The following is a 24,881-nucleotide window of genomic DNA, read 5'->3' on the forward strand; positions in this document are numbered from 1 at the left end:
ACAGTATGCCACGTCAGTCAGGGCCACAAATGTCACACGGTGTCACCATATTGGCGTTTGCACAGCCCTGTGATAGTGTCCTTGACATAATTTTCAAATTAGGAACATGAAAATAAAGTGTTCTGGAAATAAACGCCTTTAGGTTGGCAGCTTTGTGAATGTGAGGTGGTCAAAATGTTCGTACAACAAATTCTAGCACCAGTGCAACCAAGAAATAAAGTTTGACGCACCAGTGCAACCAGTAAAAAAAAAATTGTCGAGAGCCTTTAGTACCAATGGTGGCAAAGACAAAACATTGTCGCTGTGGGGTGGAATCCTTGCATCTCCAAAGCCATCGTTTTTCAGGAAATTGTACCTTTTTGGAGTTATTAAGATAACCCTTATATTGTGTAATTAAAGTTGTCAGTCTATTTTCAGGACTTCTCATTGGGAGATCATTTGTCAAAAATAGGTAGTCCAAACGTAACTACATAAAACTTAGTGGCACCTTGTAAACACCTCATTAATTCATGCATTTCACCACCCGTTTTCCACTTCTGTGGTGAAAGAAAATGTACTAGTAATAGCAAAGACAAAAAAAAACAGGATGAAAAACATGGAACCCCCCCTCCCCAAGTCTCTGTTCTGTTTAAACGGACAGAACATGGAATGGGCGATTATCAATATTCCGCCTTTGAAGATATATCAAAGGCACAGGCGGATGTCCATACTGATTTTTTTTTTTGCATCCACTAGTCGGTGTCCACATTTAAGCTATGCGTGTGTTGAAAACCTCACCGCAGGCAGTTCCAGGGCCACACAGATGGAGCCAGCTGTATTGACATTTCCAACGATGGCACCAAGCTGTGGACCGGAGGCCTGGATAACACCGTCCGCTCGTGGGACCTGCGAGAGGGACGTCAACTGCAGCAGCACGACTTCACGTCGCAGGTGCGCGCCGTGGCTCCAAAACATGCACTGCAGACCAGGGGCCGCCCTCCAACGCACTCGCTCGCATACTCGCCAGTAACGCCAGCTCTCCTTTCTCTGTCCAGATCTTCTCTCTTGGCTACTGTCCCACCGGAGAGTGGCTGGCCGTGGGCATGGAGAGCAGCAATGTGGAGGTTCTCCACGTGACCAAGCCGGACAAATACCAGCTGCATCTCCATGAGAGCTGCGTGCTCTCCCTGCAGTTTGCCTATTGCGGTAAGAGACGAGCTGTTTCTCTTCCGCTACTATAGGTCAGGTCGGTTTCGCGTGAAGCAATATCTCGAAAGACTTGCTCTGAACACAAATGATTGGAAACAAAGCTCACGTGATGCCGGACTGACAAAGCTATTCTGCATCATAGCGTTGTATGAATGGCAGCAGATGACGGTGCAGGTTGATTGTGCCTTCTGCCATCAAACGGAATCTATCATTGTGCTGACTAGTAAAGATAGATGAAGAAAGATATGCATTACTTGAAAGAAAGCATGAAGGAAAAATTGTCGGTCCACTTAAGTGAAAGTGGATGATCGTCATGGTGTCGGGAATCACCGCGTGGAAAAACATGGTCTCTCTTTAATTAGGGAATTGTTGCGTTTATTTTTCTGACGAATGAAGCCCCTTTCTGGTGGGCCTCAGCGTGTCAAAAAACAAGAATGCATATCCGAGGGAAAATGTGCACATTTGAAGGTTCCCCAACATGGACTCCCAAAACTCGCTCAAGTTATCAAAAACTTAGCATCTGCCACCTGTTCAGTGCTCAACTGAGAATGTGGTTTTGCTTAATTACAGTCCCGTTGCCGATTACCATGACTTGGATGACTTTCAATCCCATTGCTAACTCATTGATATTTTGACCGTTAAAAATGACTCAAAGCAATGTCTGGCGATTGCCATGCTGTTAGGATAACAAAAGTGCATTAGACTTGATCGGGAACCAGTCTTCTGTGTTAAATCATCTACTTTTCGGAACACAATATCTCATTTAAAAAATTGCTGTGACAATTTGGTGGCCCTAATGCACCATATTGATGGGCTGTCCGTTTTTGCTATGCAGGTAAATGGTTCGTGAGCACCGGGAAAGACAACTTGCTAAACGCATGGAGAACTCCCTATGGCGCCAGCATATTCCAGGTAGGCGCTACTCGTACTTTGCGTACCCGAGTTAATCAATGCATGAAACGTGACCGCAGAACAGATACTGCTTATAACATGTGACGTGCCCCTCGCTAACATGCCGCGCCCCCCGCCCCCAGCCCCCACTACATTGTGAATGAATACAGCGAACACGCAACCGCAAGAGCTGCAGACGACTGTATCTGACACTCGGGCAGCATGCAGGACAAATGCCCCTCTAGCTCATCACATCACATACCAACCCACCAGGCTCCACCTCTTAAAGGCACAGATACTATAATACATACAGTATTTCCTCCTTGCATTTTTGTGACCGTTCAAATACTTTTACAAGGTGTCAAAACGGTGCGTGAGGTCCGTATATGGTCTTTCTCTTTTGTGGCTTTTCACCTCCTTTTCTCTTCATTTTTCAAAAGCTGTCTGTGCCTTTTTTCGTTCCCCCCCCCTGCAGTCTAAAGAATCATCTTCGGTGCTCAGCTGTGACATATCTGTGGACGACAAGTACATCGTCACTGGTTCCGGGGACAAGAAGGCCACTGTCTATGAGGTCATCTACTAACACTGCGATGAAAGGCTTGTCTGTACCGTCCATTTTTAGAGCTTGAAAACGCGCACCCCCCCCCCCCCCCCTTCTTTGTCGCAACTTGGAAAAAGAGAACAAGACAGGCAGAAGCGTTTCTTTGCCCTATTTTCGCTGGATCATTGAACGGGCAACGGGAACCACAGATTTTTTTATGAAAACGAAACGGAGTAAACACTGAAGCCAACAAGCATTGCTGGAAAATGCCGACCGCTAACGAAAAAGGTGGACGTGAGCCAAGAAGAATCTTGCAGGCGGAGAGTGCTCACAGCCTGTTGGCTCTTCTGCCCTCTGAACCTCAGCTCCCTGCTCGGGGACGCCCACGCTATCTCACCGTGACCTCTGCTATCCTTACAGCGAGTCCACCTACACACACACACACACACACACGCTGCATTGACACAATCGGATCCATTCCTGCCATCGATTGTCCTGAGGCACATGCAACATTTTACCATTTAATAGCAGGGCGGGGGACCTTATTCCACTTTCTATCGAGCCTTGAAAAAGAAAATAATGGAACAAATATATATGATGAGCATTTGTGAGGAAAAATATTTTAAGTTTCACAACATCTCACAGTCGAGAGGTTCCCCGTTCACATCTCGGCTCTCAGGCTCCTGTTGAGTTTCTCCAGGTGCTTCTTGCAACATTCCTAACAGATGCTTTTTATTCCAAATGTAAATTGTCCACCAGTGGGAATGAGAGTTGTTTCCGTCACCTCTTACCCTCAGTCAACTAAAATAAGCTCTAGGTCGCCCGTGACACAAATGACGACAAATTCTATTCAAACAAAACAAAAAAAAAGACAGATTGATGTAAGTCTGTATTTGTCCTGCAACTTACTAGCATCCAGTCCAGGGTGAACCACAGGCTCTCGCCCAAAGTCAGTCAAGATCAATTCGGCTTAATGAGAACAAACCCTACAGAAAATAAATGGATGGATGAATCGATGACTTGGGGGGGCCTTTTTCCAAAGGTTCGTCCACCACTGATCTTACACTAAATGAAAGAAACTAAATAGCAAACCAAATAAGAATCCATAACAGACCCTTTATTTATGCAGGACCTTACCTAAACCCTTCTTTTTAAAGCTTTTTTTTTCATTAGAGACGGGCATCTGAAGTCAATTAATTCATCCTTTATTCACAAAAATAGTAGGATGAAAGAGTCTGAATGTTCCGAACTTCCGTTTCCAAGCTGCCTGCCATAGTGACAACTCAGTTGCTTCAAGATGCTAGTTAATCAACAAGTCTTAGCGATCGATGGATGATTGATAATCGGTCTGGATGAACAAGGCTCAAACTGCATCCCCACACGAAGAATCATAGCATCAGTGTTTGTTATATTTGTGCATCATTTAAAATCACAAGAATTCCTGACTGTACGCTTTTGTTGTTGTTTTTTTAAATCTATTTTTGTCCGTTGAATGTTTGTAAAAATGTATATAAGTCTTTCCTTTTTTTTGGTTGGTTTCTTATGGAATGTTGTTTAGAAAGAAAGTGTTTTTTTGTACATCTTTTACATGGAAAAGAAATCTTGAAGAACGACTAAATGGTCTTAACAGCTAATCTGACATGTTTAGATAATAAATTGTGTTTTTTTTGTAAATGACTTTCTGTTGTTATTGATCTTTTTTTGGGGGGGACACCAAAAATGATTAGAATACACTATACCTTATAGATAGTTTTGGTTTAAACTTTCAAGTTACAAACTATCCTTTAATGCAGCAGCAGCCCAAAATTGTAATAAAGAGAATAGCAGCCCGTTGTTGCAGTTTTCACATAATTAAGTGATTTTATTTTTTTACAGTGTTCAACTAGCCAAGGCACCTCTCGTGTTAATATTGGCACGGACAACACTTTGTCAGTGTTTATTCTCAGATGTGTTCTCACAAAAAAAAAAAACAGTTGGTAGCATCTTTTTTAAAGATATATTCATTACTCTATAAATACTATTGACTTGACTTGACTATTATTTTTTATTCCATATTGATGATGCTGTATTTTTATTATAATGCTTGTATTTTTTTTATTTTAGCTGTTTAGCTTGTAAAATAGGCCTCTCTCTCTCTACATATATTCACCTCAATGTCATATCCCTTTTCACCGCTCATAAACATCAACAAACGTGAATCACAACTACAGTGAAACCGCAATCAGTTTTTTCTGTTAGTTTGTTTTTCTCACATGAAATGTTTGTCATCAATGCACGAGAGCGAATGAGCAAACTTCGGCTGACTCAGTCCAGGGGCACAGCTAGTTATTTGGATGCTCAAGGCTATCGTTGCTGATGTCCGCATTTTTCCATTCTCTTATTTAGTCCGTCAGAGCAAAATGTTTAAAGACAAATGAGACCACCAGTAAAACGCATCTTGAGTAATGTGTACACACTAACACTTTTAATAATCAGCATATCTGGTGGGCAGCTTTAACAGGTGGATTAAGACGACTAGCAAATGTAAACTTTTATGCTAGTAAACCAGACTGGAGGAGTTAATTGCCGAACTGAAGCCTCACGAGATTTGTCTCTTGAAGTCTCGTTTGGCTTTAGAAAAACAATACACTAATCCCTCGTTTATCGCGGTGAATGGGGACCAAAACCACCCGCGATAAACGAAAATCCGTGAAGTAGCGTCCAATTAACATAAACAGGTAATTTTTTTGTGTGTGTTAAAGTCCACAAACGGTCCGCGAGAAGCTGCAAAACAACAGCAAGGCACATAGAGCACCATATACAGTACTGTACTCCATGTATATGTTAAAAAATTATACAATTTTTTAAATTATTATTTTTTTAATATGTCTGAAAAAATCCATGACGAACTGAACCCACGATAAACCAACCACGAAGTAGCGAGGGATCACTGTACCACTTCTCAGGTCTTTTGTTGGCCAGTCCGGCAGTGTTACTCTCTGAATTGTTTGCTGGTTTTATTCTTTTGGCGCATGTACACGTGGCACGCACACGATGCGTGTCGATAAAACCACATTGCAGCAGCTGTTCAAATCAACCGCGTGTTAAATAACACACGAGCCCAATCCGCTGTTGAATACTAACACCCACAACAAACAGACTCTCAGATCCCGCTCCCTCCCGTGTAAACTGTAAATCTGATCAATTACGGTGAATGTTTAATTCTCCATCCCCGGTCTCATATATGCACGCGCGTAGGCACGCACACACCCACGCGCACGCACAGGCAGTATGAGGCGATTAGGAGGCAATTACAGCAGCGGCGGTGACAAAATGAAAGCTGATCCCTAGGAGGAAAAAAAAGGGAGACAATGTCATTGCACGCTCAGAATGGGGCGCAGTGAATGACAGCGTTCTCTTTTCATCATCATCTCCTCGCGCTCTTTCTCCCCCCCTCCACCCCACCCTCTCTCCCTGATACAGTGGCGGATTATTCCCCCCTAAATCTCCCAAATCCCTAATCCTATTTAACTCAGCACCACGTGTAAAAAAAATATATTAAAAAAACACACACACACAAAAACAAAAAACAATAACAAAAAAAAGCTCTCCCACGACTATGCACAAAGTGGGACGTGGGTGCACGTCCCCCCCCCCCCCCCCCCCAATTGCCCCATTGTAAATATTAAAGGCTTGGAATGGTTATACTTAACGCGGTATTAAACGATTAAGGGCTATGTAACGTTATGAAAAGGAAAACATCCTCAAACGTTTTTCTCATCACAAGCATTGGAAATAGAAATCCGTTCCTGGGTCCAACTGTGGACATGATAAAAGCTTAATTAACTGTACAGGCAATGTTTTAAAGTAGTATTGCAATAGGTTGACCTTTGGGTGATTAAAAATACATTAAAACTAAAATACAGTAACATTAGTCACACTTTGAAGACCTGTAAAAGAGAAGAGGAAGATAGCCTTTCATAGATATCACTGTAGTGTGTCATGAGTCTATTCACCAACCAATAATTACTTGTATTGCTCTTATTGTTCTGAGCAGGTAGACCCTTTTGCAGTTTTCAGATATATGGTTCTAAAAAAAAATCCACAAAAATCAAGCAAAAAAAAAAACAACAAAATGTTAAATAAAGCTGCGATTGGCTGGCAACCGATTCAGGGTGTCCCCCGCCTACTGCCCGAAGACAGCTGGGATAGGCTCCAGCACCCCCCGCGACCCTAATGAGGATCAAGCGGCTTGGAAGATGAATGAATGAATGAATGTTAAATAAAGCACAACAAAATCATGAAGCATGTGGACGCCTCAGAGATGACTCACTTTGTGTTAAATCACTTTGTTTATTTATTTTTTGTCAGTTATTTTTTTCCAATTCTGAATATCGTCAATTTATTGTAATTTTAGTCCTGTTATACTGAATAGGCATGCAGGACAGAACGCACAAAGCACTGACACAGGTTTTTGATTTAAGTCTCCAACTTCCTGTTCTCAGGTTATCATCACGTGTTATCTTTGTTTTGTTTTTTTGCCATCACTGGTTGACTGGTATCACCGGCAGTGGAATCAATGAATAAATAATTAATGTTACATGTGCAGTCTATGCCCATTATTTGTGGGGGATAGGCAAATAGCCGCAAATAGCGAAAATCTGCTTAGCACTGACACCCATTACAATTGCATTGAACATTTATTTTTGTTTGTTTAACCTAAATAATTCTTGAATAAATGGGGATGTCTACGGGCAATATGCGATTTTCATGAAAAATCTGGGTCGGTTCCCAAAATTATAATTAAAGAATTATATATATATAGAGAAAAAAAATCTGCAACTACGAGTCTGTGAGTGCCAAACCACAAACACGTTGAGGTCCACTTCATACGAAAATTTGTTAGTTTTATAGATATAATGGGGCGGCCCGGTAGTCCAGTGGTTAGCACGTCGGCTTCACAGTGCAGAGGTACCGGGTTCGATTCCAGCTCCGGCCTCCCTGGGTGGAGTTCGCATGTTTTCCCCCAAGGCCTGCGTGGGTTTTCCCCGGGTGCTCCGGTTTCCTCCCACATTCCAAAAACATGCGTGGCAGGCTGATTGAACAGTCCAAATTGTCCCTGGGTGTGAGTGTGAGTGGTTGTTCGTTTCTGTGTGCCCTGCGATTGGCTGGCAACTGATTCAGGGTGTCCCCCGCCTACTGCCCGGAGACAGCTGGGATAGGCTCCAGCACCCCCCGCCACCCTAGTGAGGATCAAGCGGTTCGGAAGATGAATGAATGAATGAATAAACACGGAGTGATGTCTTGTTAACTTGTGAGTGATGCCCTCTAGTGTCTAAATGCTACTCATTTAGTGAATGCTATTACTCATTTAGCCACTAGAGGGAAGCAGTACTCTATGAAACATCACTCACCAGTCTACGAGACCTCAGTCAATGCAACACGTGTTCCATTGCACCCAAACTGCGGGCCAGACGGCACTGATTTTATGACAGGGGCCGAGGGCCGGATGAAATTCGGCCGCGGGCCGGATTTGGCCCCCGGGCCTGACTTTGGACATGCCTGCTCTACCATGTCCCTAGGTGTGAGTGTGAGTGTGAATGGTTGTTTGTTTCTGTGTGCCCTGTGATTGGCTGGCAACCGATTCAGGTTGTCCCCCGCCTACTGCCCGAAGACAGCTGGGATAGGCTGCAGCACCCTCCGCGACCCTAGTGAGGATCAAGCGGCTCGGAAGATGAATGAATGAATGAATGAATATACATATAAAGGTCAAATTTAGATTTCAAATTCATTAACAGGCTAAAAAAAATACTAAATAAATAACAATTTTATGACACTGCTCTTGATAATGTAAATGATTGGGCCATACTTTTGTCGCACTCCGACTTAGATGATAAAGTCTCAAATCTTAAATGACCAACAATTATTGGCCGTGACTTTCTGCATCATCTGTGTCTTCTTTATTGGCCCAATTTTCTCTTAGCAATCTGTAGCCGAAAATTCACCCCAGACAGGCTACTCTGCTGTGCACGTAGAGTTTGTGTGTGTGTGTGTGTGTGTGTGTGTGTGTGTGTGTGTGTGTGTGTGTGTGTGCACAGGCACTAACTAATGAGCTTTGTGTGCTGTGTTTCCCCCTCCCCAAGGTGAGCTCCCATGCTGAGGTGATCAAGCCCCGCTGGAGCTGCAGGTATCAACTGCAAACACCTGCCCGTTTGCCGCATTAACATACAACACACACACACACACACACACACACACACACACACACACACACACACACACACACACACACACACACACACACACACACACGTGCACGCGCACACGCGCGGGCAGGCACAGGCTGCTGCACAACGCCGATAGCGCAGCTCTGTCCTGTCAACACGGAGGATAATCAGCTGCTGGGGATTGTGGGTAAGCTGTAATAATCCTTCACATGGAATATGGAAAGCATCACAGAGTTATTCAATAGGATGGAGATAAATGGGCGTGCGCGTGCGTGTGTCACTGAGGATTTTCCATCTTTAACATCTTCACCTGAGGCTGACTGTCACATAGTGAAGACATGCGGCCGCTCGCACAGATACCCTCCGCTTCGTTAACGCTAGACGCCTCGTTAAGTGGGAGCAGCAATAAGAATGTCACCTGATTAATTCCATTTCATAATAACCCCCCCCTCTCCCGCCGCACCCCGTTACGCCGTATTTCCTGCGAGAAATACTTTTGTAATGCCCGAAATTCAGAAGAGCTGACGCTATACGACGGTGTTTAACGCAAAAGGAAAGAGAGATTATCACGCGCAATTATCTCAGTTCATCGACTTTATCATTTTCACGCACACGTGAAAGATTTAACCGCTGAGCCTCTTTAAACCTTGTTGCTAACCAGAACAGCAGCACCTATTGGAGCATGTAATGAATTGCTCACACACTGCAAATGCCTCCCCTTTCCCTTTCCCTGTCACGAAAATACATTTAAAAAAGAAATCGGAATCATAGTTATCTCATTTGTTCACACATGGACAAGACTTCACTGCTGAGGCCATTTGAACACTGTTGCGAATCAAAACAGCAGCACCCACGGAGGTACAGGAACCGTTTCTCAGACTTTCATGATGCCAAATTTGAAGCCTCCTTTCTAGTAAATCTCTGACGCCAAATAGACTTGACACTTTGTACCCCCTGCAGTTGAGTAAAGCAACAAAACGGATATTTGTGTGATATTTTTGCCCACTTGGACAACAATTTGACTGTGAATAGGAATGCTAGTAAGTGAAAAAAAAAAGAAAAGAAATGAAATGTTATGATTCATATCATGTTGACTAGATTTGTTTTCTGTGCTACGATTAAAATGTTCTCACTTAATTCATTTATATTGAATTTCTCTTATTGGCGAAGAAATGGGCTGAAAAAAGGCAACTAAAAGTGTTTTGAACACTCTGGGTCATCATGCTAATCTCCTGTCTTACACACACACACACACACACACACACACACACACACACACACACACACACACACACACACACACACACACACACACACTAATATTAGGTACACTTTAGGCCGACGTTTTTCTGCCCGAGAGTATGAATTTAATTTTTGCAAAGGGTTAAAAAAATATATCTGAGCGTGGCTACGTGGCTAATCTGCTGGTTAATCTGGCTAACACTCTTATTTATTTCTTTTTTATTTTTATGGTTTATGGTTTGTTCACTGCGGCGAGGATTAGCGCCTCACAGATCACAACCTGATTTCCATAATCCATAATCCTCTGTTTGTCCCCCATATTTGGTTCCATTGCTTGTGTCGCAGTCGCAACTTTGTTTTTTAATAGCTGTTAAAATGCATGTTATGTTTTAAAAAATGTTGTGGTCATGGGATTGGGCAGGTATACCTAATATTCTGACCTGAGAATGCATACAATTTCTTTCCCCTTCCATTTTCCCACCCACCCCCTCCAACTCACTTTGCCTGTCCACCAGTCTCCATTTTCTGCTCCAAGGGTCCGGAGAATCCCCTCATGGGGAAGAAGCTATGATAAAGTGTATAGCTTGGACACGAGCAGAAGGAGAATATGTATTTTGGGGTTAGGGGGGGGGATGGAAAAGGGGGAAAGAAGAAGACCAAAGTTCAACACAATTATTATTTTTTTTGCTCCACATAGTAAACAGAAGAAATCAACATCATCAAAGCTTATACACAGTGGCGGTTCTGGATCAATTTCACTGAGGGGGCTTGGCTAGGGCCAGGGGTTTTGATAGAGGGGCACATTCAACCCAGGGCAAAAAATAAATAAAAAAAGGTTAGAAATCTTATTTGACTTTTTATTTTCATCAAACCTTTAAACCATTGCAGTCAGAACATTATAGTGACAATGAAAAACAGGATAATAATCACAGTACTACTGTCGGGACAGGAAATATTTTAAATATGACAACAACAAAAAAAAGACAAACACAAATGGTTTTGGGTTTCTTTATCGTTTTTAATTGGAATTATTGTTTTTAAAAAATTCTTTTGGATGCGTACTGCTTCCAAGTGTCACGAAATTTGCTGTCAACCCGCAGGGTGATGGTTGAAAGTTCCACCAGGGGCCACCTACCAGAAAATGGAAAGAAAAGGGTAGTCGTGTTTGGGGAAATATGCTGTTGGTCAACATATGCTAAGCCGCTCAATATAATAGTATAAAAGTAATCATAATAATAATAACAACCGAGTCTAAATGTCAGATTGCAAAAGTATTTGTGCTCGTCTATTTCATGATGCAAGGATACTGAAAGCGTGGGACGCATGCAATACCACAAGTGGTCTGCAGGCTGCGTCTAGTGGTGCGCACGAGACTCACTCAACAAATGAATGTTCAAACTCAACAAAATGTTGCAGTGGCTTCAACTTTTGTTTTTGTTTGTAGTCTAACGTGTTTTTCAGTTTCGTTTAATCTTTACGAACGATTCATTTCTAACCATGAACCCTTTCAGGTATAGCGGTCACTACAGTGGAGGAGCTGATCATGTTGTCAGGTTCCAGGTTATCATTATTGGTGCCTGAAAGGGTTGTGCAATTTTTAACTTTTATGTGCAACATAATTTCATTGAATCATTATTTCATTTAGGGCGGCCCGGTGAGCTAGGGGGTAGCGCGTCGACCTCACAGTGCTGAGGTACTGGGTTCGACTCCAGCTCCGGCCTTCCTGTGTGGAGTTTGCATGTTCTCTCGGGCCTGAGTGGGTTTTCTCCGGGTACTCCAGCTTCCTCCCACATTCCAAAAACATGCATGGCAGGCTGATTGAACACTTAAAATGTGTCCCTTGGTGTGAGTGTGAGCGCGGACGGTGTTTTGTCCATGTGTGCCCTGCGATTGGCTGACAACCAGTTCATGGGGGCAGGGGGGTTGTAGCACCTCCTCCCCAGGGCCTTGACTGTGTCAGTGGTGGGCTGTAATCAGTCTCCATCTCTCTGTCGATCCGTCTCCACAGCTATTTCTCCCCTGACACCATCACTAAACTCCTCCATCGTTTTTTCCACTCCTCACACACCCACACACACAGACACAACCCCGTATAAGCATTCTCCAAGCTCCATTGGCCTGATACCTCCCACACTGACTTTTCTCCGTGGCTGTTGTCTTGTTATTGATTGCTGCTCAGTTTGAATCGATTGGGTGGGGAATAAAAAAAACCCAAACGGACCGTATTGATTGTCGGCTTGTTGCGAGCCTAGTAGGTCACGTACTGGCTAATCTAGTCCACTTATAATGATGAGGAGGAAGAGAGACACACAATCCGATTTCAACATTGTTGAAATCATCTTTCCCACTTTCAAACTGTGAATACATTTACAAATTAGTTAGGAATCTTTTTACATAGGGTGGCCCAGTGGTTCCAGCACCCCCCGCGACCCTTGTGAGGGTAAGCGGATCGGAAAATGGATGGATGAATCTTTTTACATATACATTCTTCAATTGTTATTTATTTTAGCCAATAATTGAATAACTCTCATATTGACTGGTTTTTTTTTGCTCTTTGTCCAACCCTCAAAGATGCCAAAAGATGTTCTCATTTCTGCCTTAAAAGAAGTTAACCTTCCTAAACTTTATTGGCCATGCATCCATTTTCTGTCCCGCTTATCCTCGGACAGGCTGCACTCTGAAATGTTCAACAACCAATTACAGGCACGTGAAAACGTTTGGTGTCCATGGGATGCCATTTTTGTTTTAATTTTTTATTATCATATAATCCCTTATTATCAGAACTGCCCACGACCCTCCTGGGGAAAACGGATTAACAAAATGACTGAATGAATTATCATAACTCACTATAATTTCACTCACTACTGTCCAAAAACATCCAAACTTTCCATCTTGAGGCGACATAATGCCCCGTAGCTCCCACAGAGTGAACAAAGGACTGAGTTTGGCACTTGTCAAACATTTCAAGAGTCCAAAGGAGCTACACTACTTCATTTAATGTCAACACTTTAAATTTGCTAATACATCTGGAAAAAAATATATATATATACTATATACACTCTAAATTGTCCCTAGGTGTAAATGTGAGCGTGGATGGTTGTTCGTCTCTGTGTGCCCTGCGATTGGCTGGCAACCGATTCAGGGTGTCCCCCGCCTACTGCCCGAAGACAGCTGGGATAGGCTCCAGCGCCCCCCGCGACCCTAGTGAGGATCAAGCGGTTTGGAAAATGGATGGATATATACTGTATATACAGTATATATATATGGATTTTCCTTTTTTTGTCGTTTTGAAACCAGTATGATAAACCATGATGCGGGTTCCCTTGTATGATTCCTTTGCCATGAGAGGTCGACATGACTGAATGTGGAAACATTTCTATTCTGTCCTCACAACATCATCAATACAGACACACACACACACACACACACGAAAGCACTTTGTGTGACTCATAGCTCAAAGAGGAGATAATTCCTGTTTCCCTCACCCTTCTCCTTCTCACGACCACCCCTCCCCCCCCCCCCCGCCCCTATTTCCCCTTCTCCAACTGAGTGATTACCCCTCATTAAAAATCCCAATCAAACATTGTTAGCGCCGATCGTTAGGGCGCGCTCTTCTCCCTCCTTTCCCTCATCCACACCCCGAGCCACTTCTCTCCCCCTCAGTCGTTAGCACGAAAGCCAGCGAAGCCTTTGAGGAATGTTATTCTAATTCCAATTAGCTCTTAAGGCTTGGAGGGGAGCCAAACTAACCGAGATACACACACATTCATGCGCGTGCATTAGCATTTATAGGACACACACACACACACTGAGAAGAGCAGCAGCTAATGGCTTTGGCAACGTTCTCACAGGGACCTGAAGAGCAATTAGGGTCCAAACTACACATTGTAAATCCCCTGATTACCGTGTGTCTGTGTATGCATACAAGCGTGTGTGTGTGTGTGTGTGTGTGGGGGTGGGTGAGCGTTCACGCTAAAGGCTGTTTATCTGCCACACATTTCCGTGCCACAAGAGAGGCAATCCGGAAAAAAAAAATAATAACCTCATTCCTATGAGTGGCTGTCAGGGACATAATTCAGGATTGCCTCTCACACACAACTGAAACGCTCTTATACACGGTACTGAAGCACTCACACACACTACTCAAACGCTCTCATACGCATTACTAAGACATTCTCACACACTCGTTTTGTTGTGCATATGTATGTGTGTGTGTAAGGTATGAGGAGTTATGTCATAAGATCGTTTCAGTCGTGCGCATGGAAGTATTTTAGTAGTGTGCAGTATGTGAGCAAAACAAATGCAGTTAGTGTTGCAGTATTGTGTGCAAGACTATTTGTATAATACCTTTGTAGGCAGGGAGTTAATGTCATCAGCTCTGAAGTGTAATTTTTTAAATGGAAATATTGGTGAACTTATTCTAAAAGAACATTTATTTACCCCACTTTATTATGACTTAATGCTGATAAAACTCAATTTTGTAAAAAAAAAAAAAAAAAAAAAAAAAGAGTATTCTGAGACCTAGTTAGTCATACAGTGAGATGGACAGGAGTAGCTGTCTTATCATGTTATGTCGGAGGATTTAGTCACATGACCCGCAAGACAGGAGCAGCCAGGCGCCAAAACTCATTTCCACCTTCAAAGACTCGCTTATCGCCTCAGACTCCTTGTGTGTGTGTGTGTGTGTGTGTGTGTGTGTGTGTGTGTGTGTGTGTGTGTGTGTGTGTGTGTGTATGTGGGCAGTGACACGAGTGTGTGATGTGATGTTGTCTGACAGCTGGAGTCGCAGCAAATCGTATATCACTGTCTCTTCTGAATGCACAAAAACACACACACACAGAAAAAAAATGCAAGATAGCACCATACACATGCACTACATAGAGAGGAGGATCAACATTATTCCCATCCCAAAACAAGAATTTATCACTTGGCAACATTAAACTTGGGTGGCTATCAGAGTGTTAAGTATCACCAGACCACGGCCCAAAAAAAAAAAAGACACAGGAAGTCGTAGTGTAGCGTTCCCATTTTGCTTCAAAGTGAAATTTTGCCAAATTGCTTCAAATTTGAAAATTCACCCCCAGCCCCTTCACGTGAAATTTGGTCGGCATGTCTAGCATAGCATGAGTAAACCGAAAAAAGAATTCATTTTATTCATGACATGTATACAGTATTCGAAAATAATCAGCAAAAATAATCACTCAGTCGTTGTTTTTCTGCCAAACAACAGAATTTGGAACCAGACTTAAAAATAATAATAATAATAATAATTTTTTGTTGCTCCCTGTAAGGTACTGCAATGCAAAAAAGGAGCCATTGTCATTAATGCAACGTTGAGTGAATGGGAAAAAAATTCCAATTCCTGAATACAAAACGTGAACGCTTACAAGGAGTGACCCCGAATTCAGCTCCCATTGCCTCCACCATTAAAGACAGACTTCCAACACAGTATTTTCAGAGAAATCTCAATTTCATGGAGCTGGAACCAATGGATTCCGGATTTCACGGAGAGAAAATGGTGTCCACTCCTCTCAAAATGCCCGTTTGTACAGTAGCTGTCAAAGTCAGTTCGTTAAAGATTTGCAGCCAAGTGTGGCCTATTCAATACTGGTTACGCTGTGGTCACGGGTATACAGCTCCAGACTGGAACAGGCTCACAGTTAATGTCTCGGTGGCGGCCATGTTGGCAGGGGCGACAATCCCATCAAAGGAAAGCAATGGAAAGCCACAACATTAGCTTAGCATCACCACAGCTCGAGCATGTCGTTCGTGTCTACCTATTTATATCTTTGGCTTTTATTTCAGTATTTTAACGTAATTCAAGCAGCCCCCCCCCAATCCCACATCTCTCGCCCTCTCTCTCTCTCTCCCCATCACACTCTGTCCTGAGGCGAGAGCATCCTTTGCATCCTGCGCTAAATAAAGTCAAGCTGATGTGACTTTCATGTGGCGTGTGTGTGTGTGTGTGTGTGTGTGTGCGTGCGTGTGTGTGCGTATGTGAGAGAGTGAGATGGAGAGAGATAAATGCCGCTGTCACGCTGTGCGGCGAGCTCTGTCACTTTGATAAATCTGGCCCGCCATTTGACGACACCTGCTGACAAGCACGCCTCCGCCTGATTGGTTGGCAAGGCTCCCGCTCAGGGAGGACGCTAATGGATGTGATGGACAACAAGTGACACACACACACATACGCACACACACTCATTCTTGGGTTGGGGGGGACTTGAACAAGTAGGTCACACATGCCTTGTATAAGTAGACATACACACACTTGTGTTAAGTTATTAGCAGGGCAATTAGCGCTAATGACTGCCAGTCTGACACACCTGATTGGCCTAATTAAGTTACTCATTAGCATACGTGTACATGTCAGGGATTGTCAGCAAACAATTAGATGCAGAGGGATGATTTATGAACATAAAAACTGGTTGTCTAAACATGGTTTAATCAAGGCTTTATAAGTTTGTGCCGCATCTTTTTTAAACTTCTATTCAATGGATATTGTGCTGCTTCTTCTGGTTTGTGCAGCTTGGCCAACTTGGGGCCGTGTAATACATGCATACAGATACAAATGAAGGTGGTTAATAAGTAAACCACAGTAAAATGAGTTATGCTTTGCATTAGATAAAGAAAACCTGCTTGTCGGTAATGTCGAATAGTCTCTCAACATCCATACCTTGAAGGGTTGACCCTACAACCATGATGCTATTCATTAGCCCATCTTTGACAGTTTGTTAGCATTAAGATAAATGTTTTTTTTTAAAGCAAACCTATGTGTTTGTTTTAAATAAACAATGCATAATTATTTTTGTTTTATGTTTACATTGACAGCAAACTACACCTGGGGCTTGAAGCCTTAAAGAATTGTTGCTGCTGAGTGTTGCTTCTAGCGATACATGCTGCCATATTACTTCTAGTCCATTGCATCAAATTGCTTGCATCCAACTTTGGAATTTTCGCACATTGCGTACACACACACACACACACACACACACATAACACACACACACGAGTTATGAAGTGATTAACTGTCAAACTGCACAGCCCAAGAGGTCTTCAGAGGTTGCTATTGATTTACATAGACAGATGGAGAGTCCTATTAGGAGCGTGTGTGTGTGTGTGTGTGTGCTGCTGTTGTGTGTGCATGAGCACTTGGTGTTACCATGGTGATCATGAGTCTGTCTGTCTTTGTGTGTGTGTGTGTGTGCGTGCGTGCTCGCACACCCAAATCTTCATGTGTATATGCATCTATTGTTGGTCATTTAGTGCCATTCGGTATAGAAAAACTCAAAGTTACCAAATAATGAGAGAAGCAATGATAACACTTATGCTTGTGTGTGTGTGTGTGTGTGTGTGTGTGTGTGTGTGTGCACGTGATTACTTTTTCTGTTGGAGTGACAATTTGCTTTATTTTAATATTACAAATTTATTATTTTAAAATATTTTTTTTAAAAACAAAAACAAAAAATCAAAAAATAAAATGATGTGAAGAAAATAGAACATTCAATGCTGCCTTGGGCAGATTCATTTGCATTGATGTGATGAGAGCAGGTGACCAAAATGCCTAATTTGTGGTGACGTAAACTTCATGATAACGACCAGTCCTTCGTTACAACGAACCGTGGGAAGCTAACTGTCGCCGCAACCTTGTTTTTGAACAAAATGTAATGCTTTGGTTTCCCCTCTGTAGCTGTGGCACGTGTTTAAAGTCAAGCAGTAAGACTTGTCACGTCGAGAAAGTGGCAGATGCTGCCCTCTAGCGTTAGAAGGGGGAATTGCGTGCAATGCTTCATACAGTAAACAAATGCAAATGAGCTTTTACGTCTTTATTTCTATGGTGTACTTTGCTTAACACACAATCACAATTGAGTTGATCACACATTATGTACCATATAACTATGTTTGCATTGAAAAACCATATACAATTATGTGAACACTCACACAAAAATGTTTTTTTTACTGTATTTATTTTTGGGATGTTAATTTACTTGGTTCGTGTTTTTAAAATGCTGATATTAAATCTGTTTTGGTTGGTATTTTCCAAAATAATTTAGTTGATATTTTGGGGGTTTATTTTACAATATTGTTCTGATTTACCTGTAAACTCAACATTTTGTGGTTTAAAACAGGAAGAAAAGATTTTGGCTAATATTTTACAAAATAATAGTGAGGCATTTTTTTGCAAATTTATCTTGTTGTCATTTATTTTTCTTAAGGCAATTATGATGTTAATTTTTGGTATTATAATTTTTCCATAATATTTGTGAATTTTTATGTAACTTTGAAGGGAAAACATTTTTGATGTTGTCACTTTACACAGTCATTTTGTTGATTTCATTTCGTAGGCTTATTGTCTTATTATTTTACTTTTTTTTCATTTTGGATATCATGTGGGCATCACCGCTTTGTTACCCACAGATACACATTTTCTCACTTTACAACAAAACCATATAAATTACAGTATATTTAAATGTTAGGAGTTGAAAAAAATCCGCCTCCTGTGGCTAAAATGCAGACATTTTACTTTTGGTTAAAAAAAATGAATAACGAGTAAAATGGATATATTTTACTTGAGTAGATTTGTAGACATCCATCCATCCATGATCCATCTTTTTGTGAAAATGGTTCAAAATGTTTCAATTCAGAGAAGTGTCTTGATGGTCTTGCGAAACTCCTCATCCCTCACACTAATATATTCATTACCGTACACTAATATATTCATGACTGTCATTAACCTTCGTGCTGCAGCGTCCTCCGTTTATCTAATTACTACCCCCCCACTTGCCACCATTCTGCTGCCCCACCTGTTGTCTGACAAATGAACGGTCTCGCCTCACCGCTCGCGTGACAATGTCAACAGATGGGGGACAGGCGGGCACACACACACACACACACACACACACATACACACGCACACACACACGCACACGCACACGCACACACACACACACACACACTCACGCAGACACCCTCGCATCTTCATCTACTGGTGTAATATGAAGAACATATGTTATTGAAAAAAAAAGCCTTGATGATGCTAACAAGAAAGCAGTCAGGGAGAAAAAAAAGATGATGTGTTCATTTGTCTTTTCAATGCACTGAAAGACATTTCAAATTCACACGCACTTTTCACCATTCACTCCTGTTTTAGTTTTACTGTTCCATTTTACAAGTATTATGTGCTCATGAGAGGCACGCTGCTACAAAGGGGATCATTTGGTTGGGGTTGTGAGCCGGTGACCCTTCAGTTAGAGGCCGCGTTCTATTCAATAGTTTCTGCTTGGCTGGCTTGAAGATAGCGTATGACAACACATATGCTCACAACACAACCATCTGGACATCTGCTTCCTGCAGGCTGAACCCCTTCTTTTGATGATTTACTTTTCTACGATTCCAACTTCATCCCCATGTGAATTTCTAATCCCCAGCCACCCTCAAGTTTACTCCGACCCGAACTCCTGATTCTAAATTCTAGGTTGGAAGCGCCACCACACACTGAGCTAGGCGATAAAATGTGACGAAAGTGGCGTGCCGTGTGCGGGGTTGTGCAACTCATCCTCGTGCATGGCCAACAGTTGGCGAAGACTTCTGCAGCCATTTGAAATTTGAATGAATAGTTGAACGCACGATCATAGCTAACGATCGTAGCTCGCACGTACCGTTTTAAAGTGCTTCCCTGGGCCCCCTGGATTCCTATTGTTTGCCCGTGCCCTCGGTGAATTGTACACGAAACAAACTCTGAATGAGAAGAATGATTACGATAAAAGATATTGTGCAACAGCTCTGATTACAAGCGGCAATTGCAGACTGCTGAGCGCTAACAACTTCCGGTGACGTAGTTTAAAGATTTACCTGCCTTATTTTTTTAATTTTTACGAAAATGAAACTAATAGGATGATTCGGGTGCAGTGTACATTAACCCAAAAATATCTTACTAACATGCACAAATGGTTGTGTTTTTTTTCTCCTCTACATCCCTCGCGATCGACGTAATGGGCACCCCTGTTGTAACGGCTAATCACAAATGATATCTTGTAGCAGTTGTAGCGCATAATCTCTCACCATCAAAAGGATCCCGCATGGCCTCCACGAAACTGTTCCAATAGACTTTTCACTTTCAGACTTTTCTTATTTCATACTTACCCTTGGCTACAAAGCAAAGCCTGGAGAGTCTCTGTTGCTGAAATGCACTATTGCAGTCAAGAATAACAATGTTTAGATGCAGTCACTAACAAAAGGCCTACAGAAATCATTGAACTAAATGTAGAGATGGCAGTGTCACATGGGTCATAAAAAAAAAGTGAGCAATAAGTCACAGTAAACACATTTTAGTATGACAACAACAGCAAAGGCTAATAAGCTGTCAGCAAAAAGCAAAAAAAAAAAAAGCATTAATCGTTTCACTTTGAGAAAGTCAGAAGTAGTACGAGAGTAACACCATAGGGCGACAATCATATTACAATAAGTCAAATAAGACATTTATTTTGTGTAAAATGGAACGAAACAATGGGTGGTTGAGCTCATCGCCACAAAATCATGCGAAACAAAGCAAAAACAAACAAACAAAAAGACAAAAGAAAATTGCGATCCTTCCACAAGGAACAACATGTCACATCCTAAAATATACCCAGTCAGCGAAATTGGTCTGGCCCAGCTCTGGGGCAGACACGGCAGTACACTCGGCCCACATACCTCAATGAATGACGGTCCTGCAGTGGCCCACGTCTGGCATCCATGACGTGGGCCGCATTCGGCCCTGATCCGAGCCGCATTGTAAACCCATATCTGGCCCTACTCTGACCCGACGCTGGGCCAGAACAAGTTCCTGATATCAGCCTGAATTCAACCTCAACTAAGCTACATCTTTCATGAGCCATATTTGACCCACATTATAAAAAAAGTCTAAAAAACGACTGTTATAAAAATGTTTATTGTCATAATTTGTGAACCTCACATATAACTCCACATACACTAGAAAAATGCACTTTTCTTTATTTAACAGTGAACACAAAGTCCATTTTTCTGTCCATCAAATTGTTGTGCTCTCTATGTCCTCTTTTCTTCTCATGCTCTCCTTCCTGTCACCACCCCGATCAGGAGCCAGATGTAGCCATCTTTTGTTTGTGACATCAATTTCCTGGTCTGAGGCCCAAGATGTTAGGCTGTTAGGTCTCACAGCGGCTGTAAGAACTGTAAGAAAACAAGAATGGACAGTGTGTTAGGAAAACAAACATTTGTACATGTCATGAACAATGAATGGTCAGTAAAAATAACCCCTGAAATTTCTTATAATAATAATAATCTTCTATATATATATTGCGCGTCGTCCCGCACGCGGTCTGTCCTTCCGTCTGTCCCTTTTCAAAACGTACCTACTTCACCGCGCCGCCACTGCGCCGCTCAGGCAGTGGCTCACTACGATCGCGCGGGCATCTTAGCGAAAAAATGTTGTCTACCCACAAGCATTGCAATGAAATTGTTAGTTATTTAGTAGAGCTACACATCTCTTTATTTTCGCGATAAGCAATGAAGATGAACAAAAAGTTGAACCAAGCAACAACACTTTTGTGGGCCGAAGGCCCACCTTACCAGCCTTCCGCAGGAACTAGCTGATGAGCCGCCCGGAGGGCGGCGAAACAGCTAGTAATAATAATAATAATACATTTCATTTATAAGCGTCTTTCAAGACACTTTAGGACACTTTACAACCAAAACTAAACTAGCTGTGGGGCGGAATATTTGCCACCAAAAATGAATTACGTGAATTGAAGGTCATTGGGTCAGATAATGGATGGATTTATATATTTTACTCTGAATCATATTGAATAACTGAATCTGAATTGCACAATCTGAATTTGAAATGATAGACTTTTGTTTCTTTGAAACTGTATTTGATCCTCACTGAAATATAAATTCTGTTTATTTTCATATTCAGTCTTACAAATACAAAACAACATTTTTTTTTTCAACGTCAGATTTTGTTTTTGAATTGAGGTACTAAGTTTTAAATTAACTCTATGGTCAGGAATCAAATATCCGGTTTGTATTGCAGCAAACGAAAACTAATTTCATTGTATTTCAGAGCAGAAAGGGTTCTTTTCGGCAGCACCTCTGACTGTTCAATCACCTACATTTCCACAAGTGATGTGTCGGTCACGAATGATCTGGTACAAAGACGTTTTTAGCCGAAAAAGACCGACCATGTATAGTAAGGCGTTTTTAGCCGAAATAAACGACCATGTATAATAAAGCGTTTTTAGCTGAAAAAAACCCGACCATGTATAGGAAGGCGTTTTTAGACGAAAACAAAGACCATGTGTAGTAAGGCATTTTAACTCGAAAAAAACGACCAAGTATAGGAAGGCGTTTTTCGACGAAAAAAACGACCATGTATAGTAAGGTGTTTTTAGCCCAAAAAAACGACCATGTATAATAAGACGTTTTTAGCCGAAAAAAATTACCATGTATAGTAAAGCATTTTAACTCGAAAAAAAACGACCATGTATAAGAAGGCGTTTTTAGGAGGAAAAAAACGACCATGTGTAGTAAGGCGTTTTTAGCCGGAAAAAAAACGACCATGTATAGTAAGGCGTTTTTAGCCCAAAAGAAAAAACGACCATGTATAGGAAGGCATTTTTAGCCAAAAAACAACCATGCATAGTAAGGTATTTTTAACCCGAAAATAACGACCATGTGTAGGAATGCGTTTTTAGCCGGAAAAAAAACGCCTTACTATACATGATCGTTTTTTGCGCTGAAAACGCCTTATTGGTCTTTTTCGGCTAACAAAGCCTTATGTTCTCATATAGGGTTTGTGTGTCCGCGTTGCAATGCAGAGGTTCAGGGTTTGATTCTGGCTCAGGCCATTTATGTGTTGTCAAAAATATGTGTGACCATCCTTTTTTTTTATTCTCTTCACGCTCTCACTCACACCAAGGAACAATTCAGACAATGCCTAATGAGGCATCAGCATTTTTTCTGCAAAAATCCTCCTTTTTAGACATGGTCGTTTTTTATTGTGAAAAACGCCTTTCTTCACAAAGAAAAAAAAGCAGGCATGGTGTCTTGAAAAAAAAAGTGTCATATTGAGACAATGTCGAGTGCTCACGTCCAGCCAGCTGGTTGAGTTGTTAGTGGGTCTGTGTCCCAGTTTGGTGGTGCTAGGTTCAATTTCAGCTCTGGCAATTTGTTCTCAAAAACATGTGGGGCCATCCATTTTTTCACACCAATTAACAATTCACAAAACACCTGACAATACATGGTCGTCTTTTTGGCTGTAAAAATCGTCATTTTTTATTGTGAAAAATTCCTTCCAACACACACAAAAAAAAGCTTGACTATTCATGCTTGTATTTTGAAAAAAAAAGTGTCTTGTATCGGGACTATGTGACGCATTCACGGCGGCCTCGTAGTCAAATGGTTATTGTGTCTGCGTCACAGTGCAGAGGTGCAGGGTTCGATTCCTGCTCCGGGCTTCTTGTGTGTTTTCAGAAACAAGCGTGGCTATTCATTTTCGTATTGTCTTCTCCAGACATATCTTTGCACTCACACCAAGGAACAATTCAAAAACAACCTTCCTATCCATCGTTGTTTTTTGGGGCTAAAAACGCCTTACTATAAATACATGGTCGTTTTTGTTTCGGCTAAAGAAGCCTTATTATACGTGGTAGTTTTTTAGGCTAAAAACACCTTACTATACATGGTCGTTTTTTGGGGCTAAAAACACCATACTATACAATGACCATGCATACTATACATGGTCGTTTTTTTTTTCGCCTAAAAACGCCTTACTATATACATGGCTGTTTTTTTCGACTAAAAACGCCTTACTATACATGGTCGTTCTTTTTTCGGCTAAAAACGCCTTGCTATACATGGTGGGTTGTTTTCGTCGAAAAATGCCTTACTATACATGGTCATTTTTTTTACATCTAAAAACGCCTTACTCTTCATGTTCGTTTTTTTTCGGCTCAAAACACCTTTCTGTACATGGTTGTTTTTTTTCGGCTAAAAACGCCTTGCTATACATGGTCGTTTTTTTCGGCTAAAAAAACCTTACGAAACATGGTAATTTTTTTCGCCTAAAAACGCCTTACTATACATGGTTGTTTTTTTCGGCAAAAGACGGCTTACTATATATACATTGTCATTTTTTTCAGCTAAAAAAGTATTACTATAGTAATTACTATAGTAATGCATGGTGGTTTTTTTCGGCTCAAAACGCCTTACTATACATGGTCGTTTGTTTTTTTTGACCTAAAAACGTCTTACTATACATGGTCGTTTTTTTGACCTAAAAACGTCTTACTATACATGGTCGTTTTTTTCGTCTAAAAACGCCTTACTATATACATGGCCGTTTTTTTTCGACTAAAAACGCCTTACTATACATTGTCGGGGTTTTTTTCACCTAAAAACGGCTTACTATACATGGTCGTTTTTTTTTTCACCTAAAAACGTCTTACTATACATGGTCGTTTTTTTGGGCTAAAACACCTTACTATACATTGTCGTATTTTTCGGCTCAAAACGCCTTTCTATACTTGATCATTCTTTTTTTCGGCTAAAACACCTTTCTATACATTGTCGTTTTTTTCGGCTAAAAACGCCTTACTATACATGGTCTTTTTTTTTCATCTAAAAACGGCTTACTATACATTGTCGGTTTTTTCGGCTAAAAACGCTTTACTATACATGGTCGTTTTTTTTGGCTAAAAACACCTTTCTATACATTGTCGTTTTTTTTCGGCTAAAAAAGCCATACTATACATGGTAATTTTATTTAATTTTTTTTACTAAAAACGGCTTACTAT

The 24,881-nt window shown here is 41.5% G+C and overlaps 1 protein-coding gene across 6 annotated transcripts in view; it reads left to right on the top strand.

The window, feature by feature from the left end:
• LOC127602479 (transducin-like enhancer protein 1) overlaps positions 1-4,294 on the top strand; it is a 29,305-nt gene extending 25,011 nt beyond the window's left edge. For all 6 annotated transcript variants that reach the window (XM_052068623.1, XM_052068619.1, XM_052068620.1 and 3 more), the window contains 4 exons: positions 783-930; positions 1,035-1,185; positions 2,024-2,100; positions 2,555-4,294. In XM_052068623.1, coding sequence (XP_051924583.1) covers positions 783-930; positions 1,035-1,185; positions 2,024-2,100; positions 2,555-2,662 — 484 coding nt within the window. In that variant the 3' untranslated portion in view covers positions 2,663-4,294. The remainder of the gene's footprint in view (positions 1-782; positions 931-1,034; positions 1,186-2,023; positions 2,101-2,554) is intronic.
• Positions 4,295-24,881: the final 20,587 nt, after the last annotated feature.

This window comes from Hippocampus zosterae, chromosome 6 (genome assembly GCF_025434085.1).
Source record: "Hippocampus zosterae strain Florida chromosome 6, ASM2543408v3, whole genome shotgun sequence".
Classification (NCBI taxonomy): domain Eukaryota; kingdom Metazoa; phylum Chordata; class Actinopteri; order Syngnathiformes; family Syngnathidae; genus Hippocampus; species Hippocampus zosterae.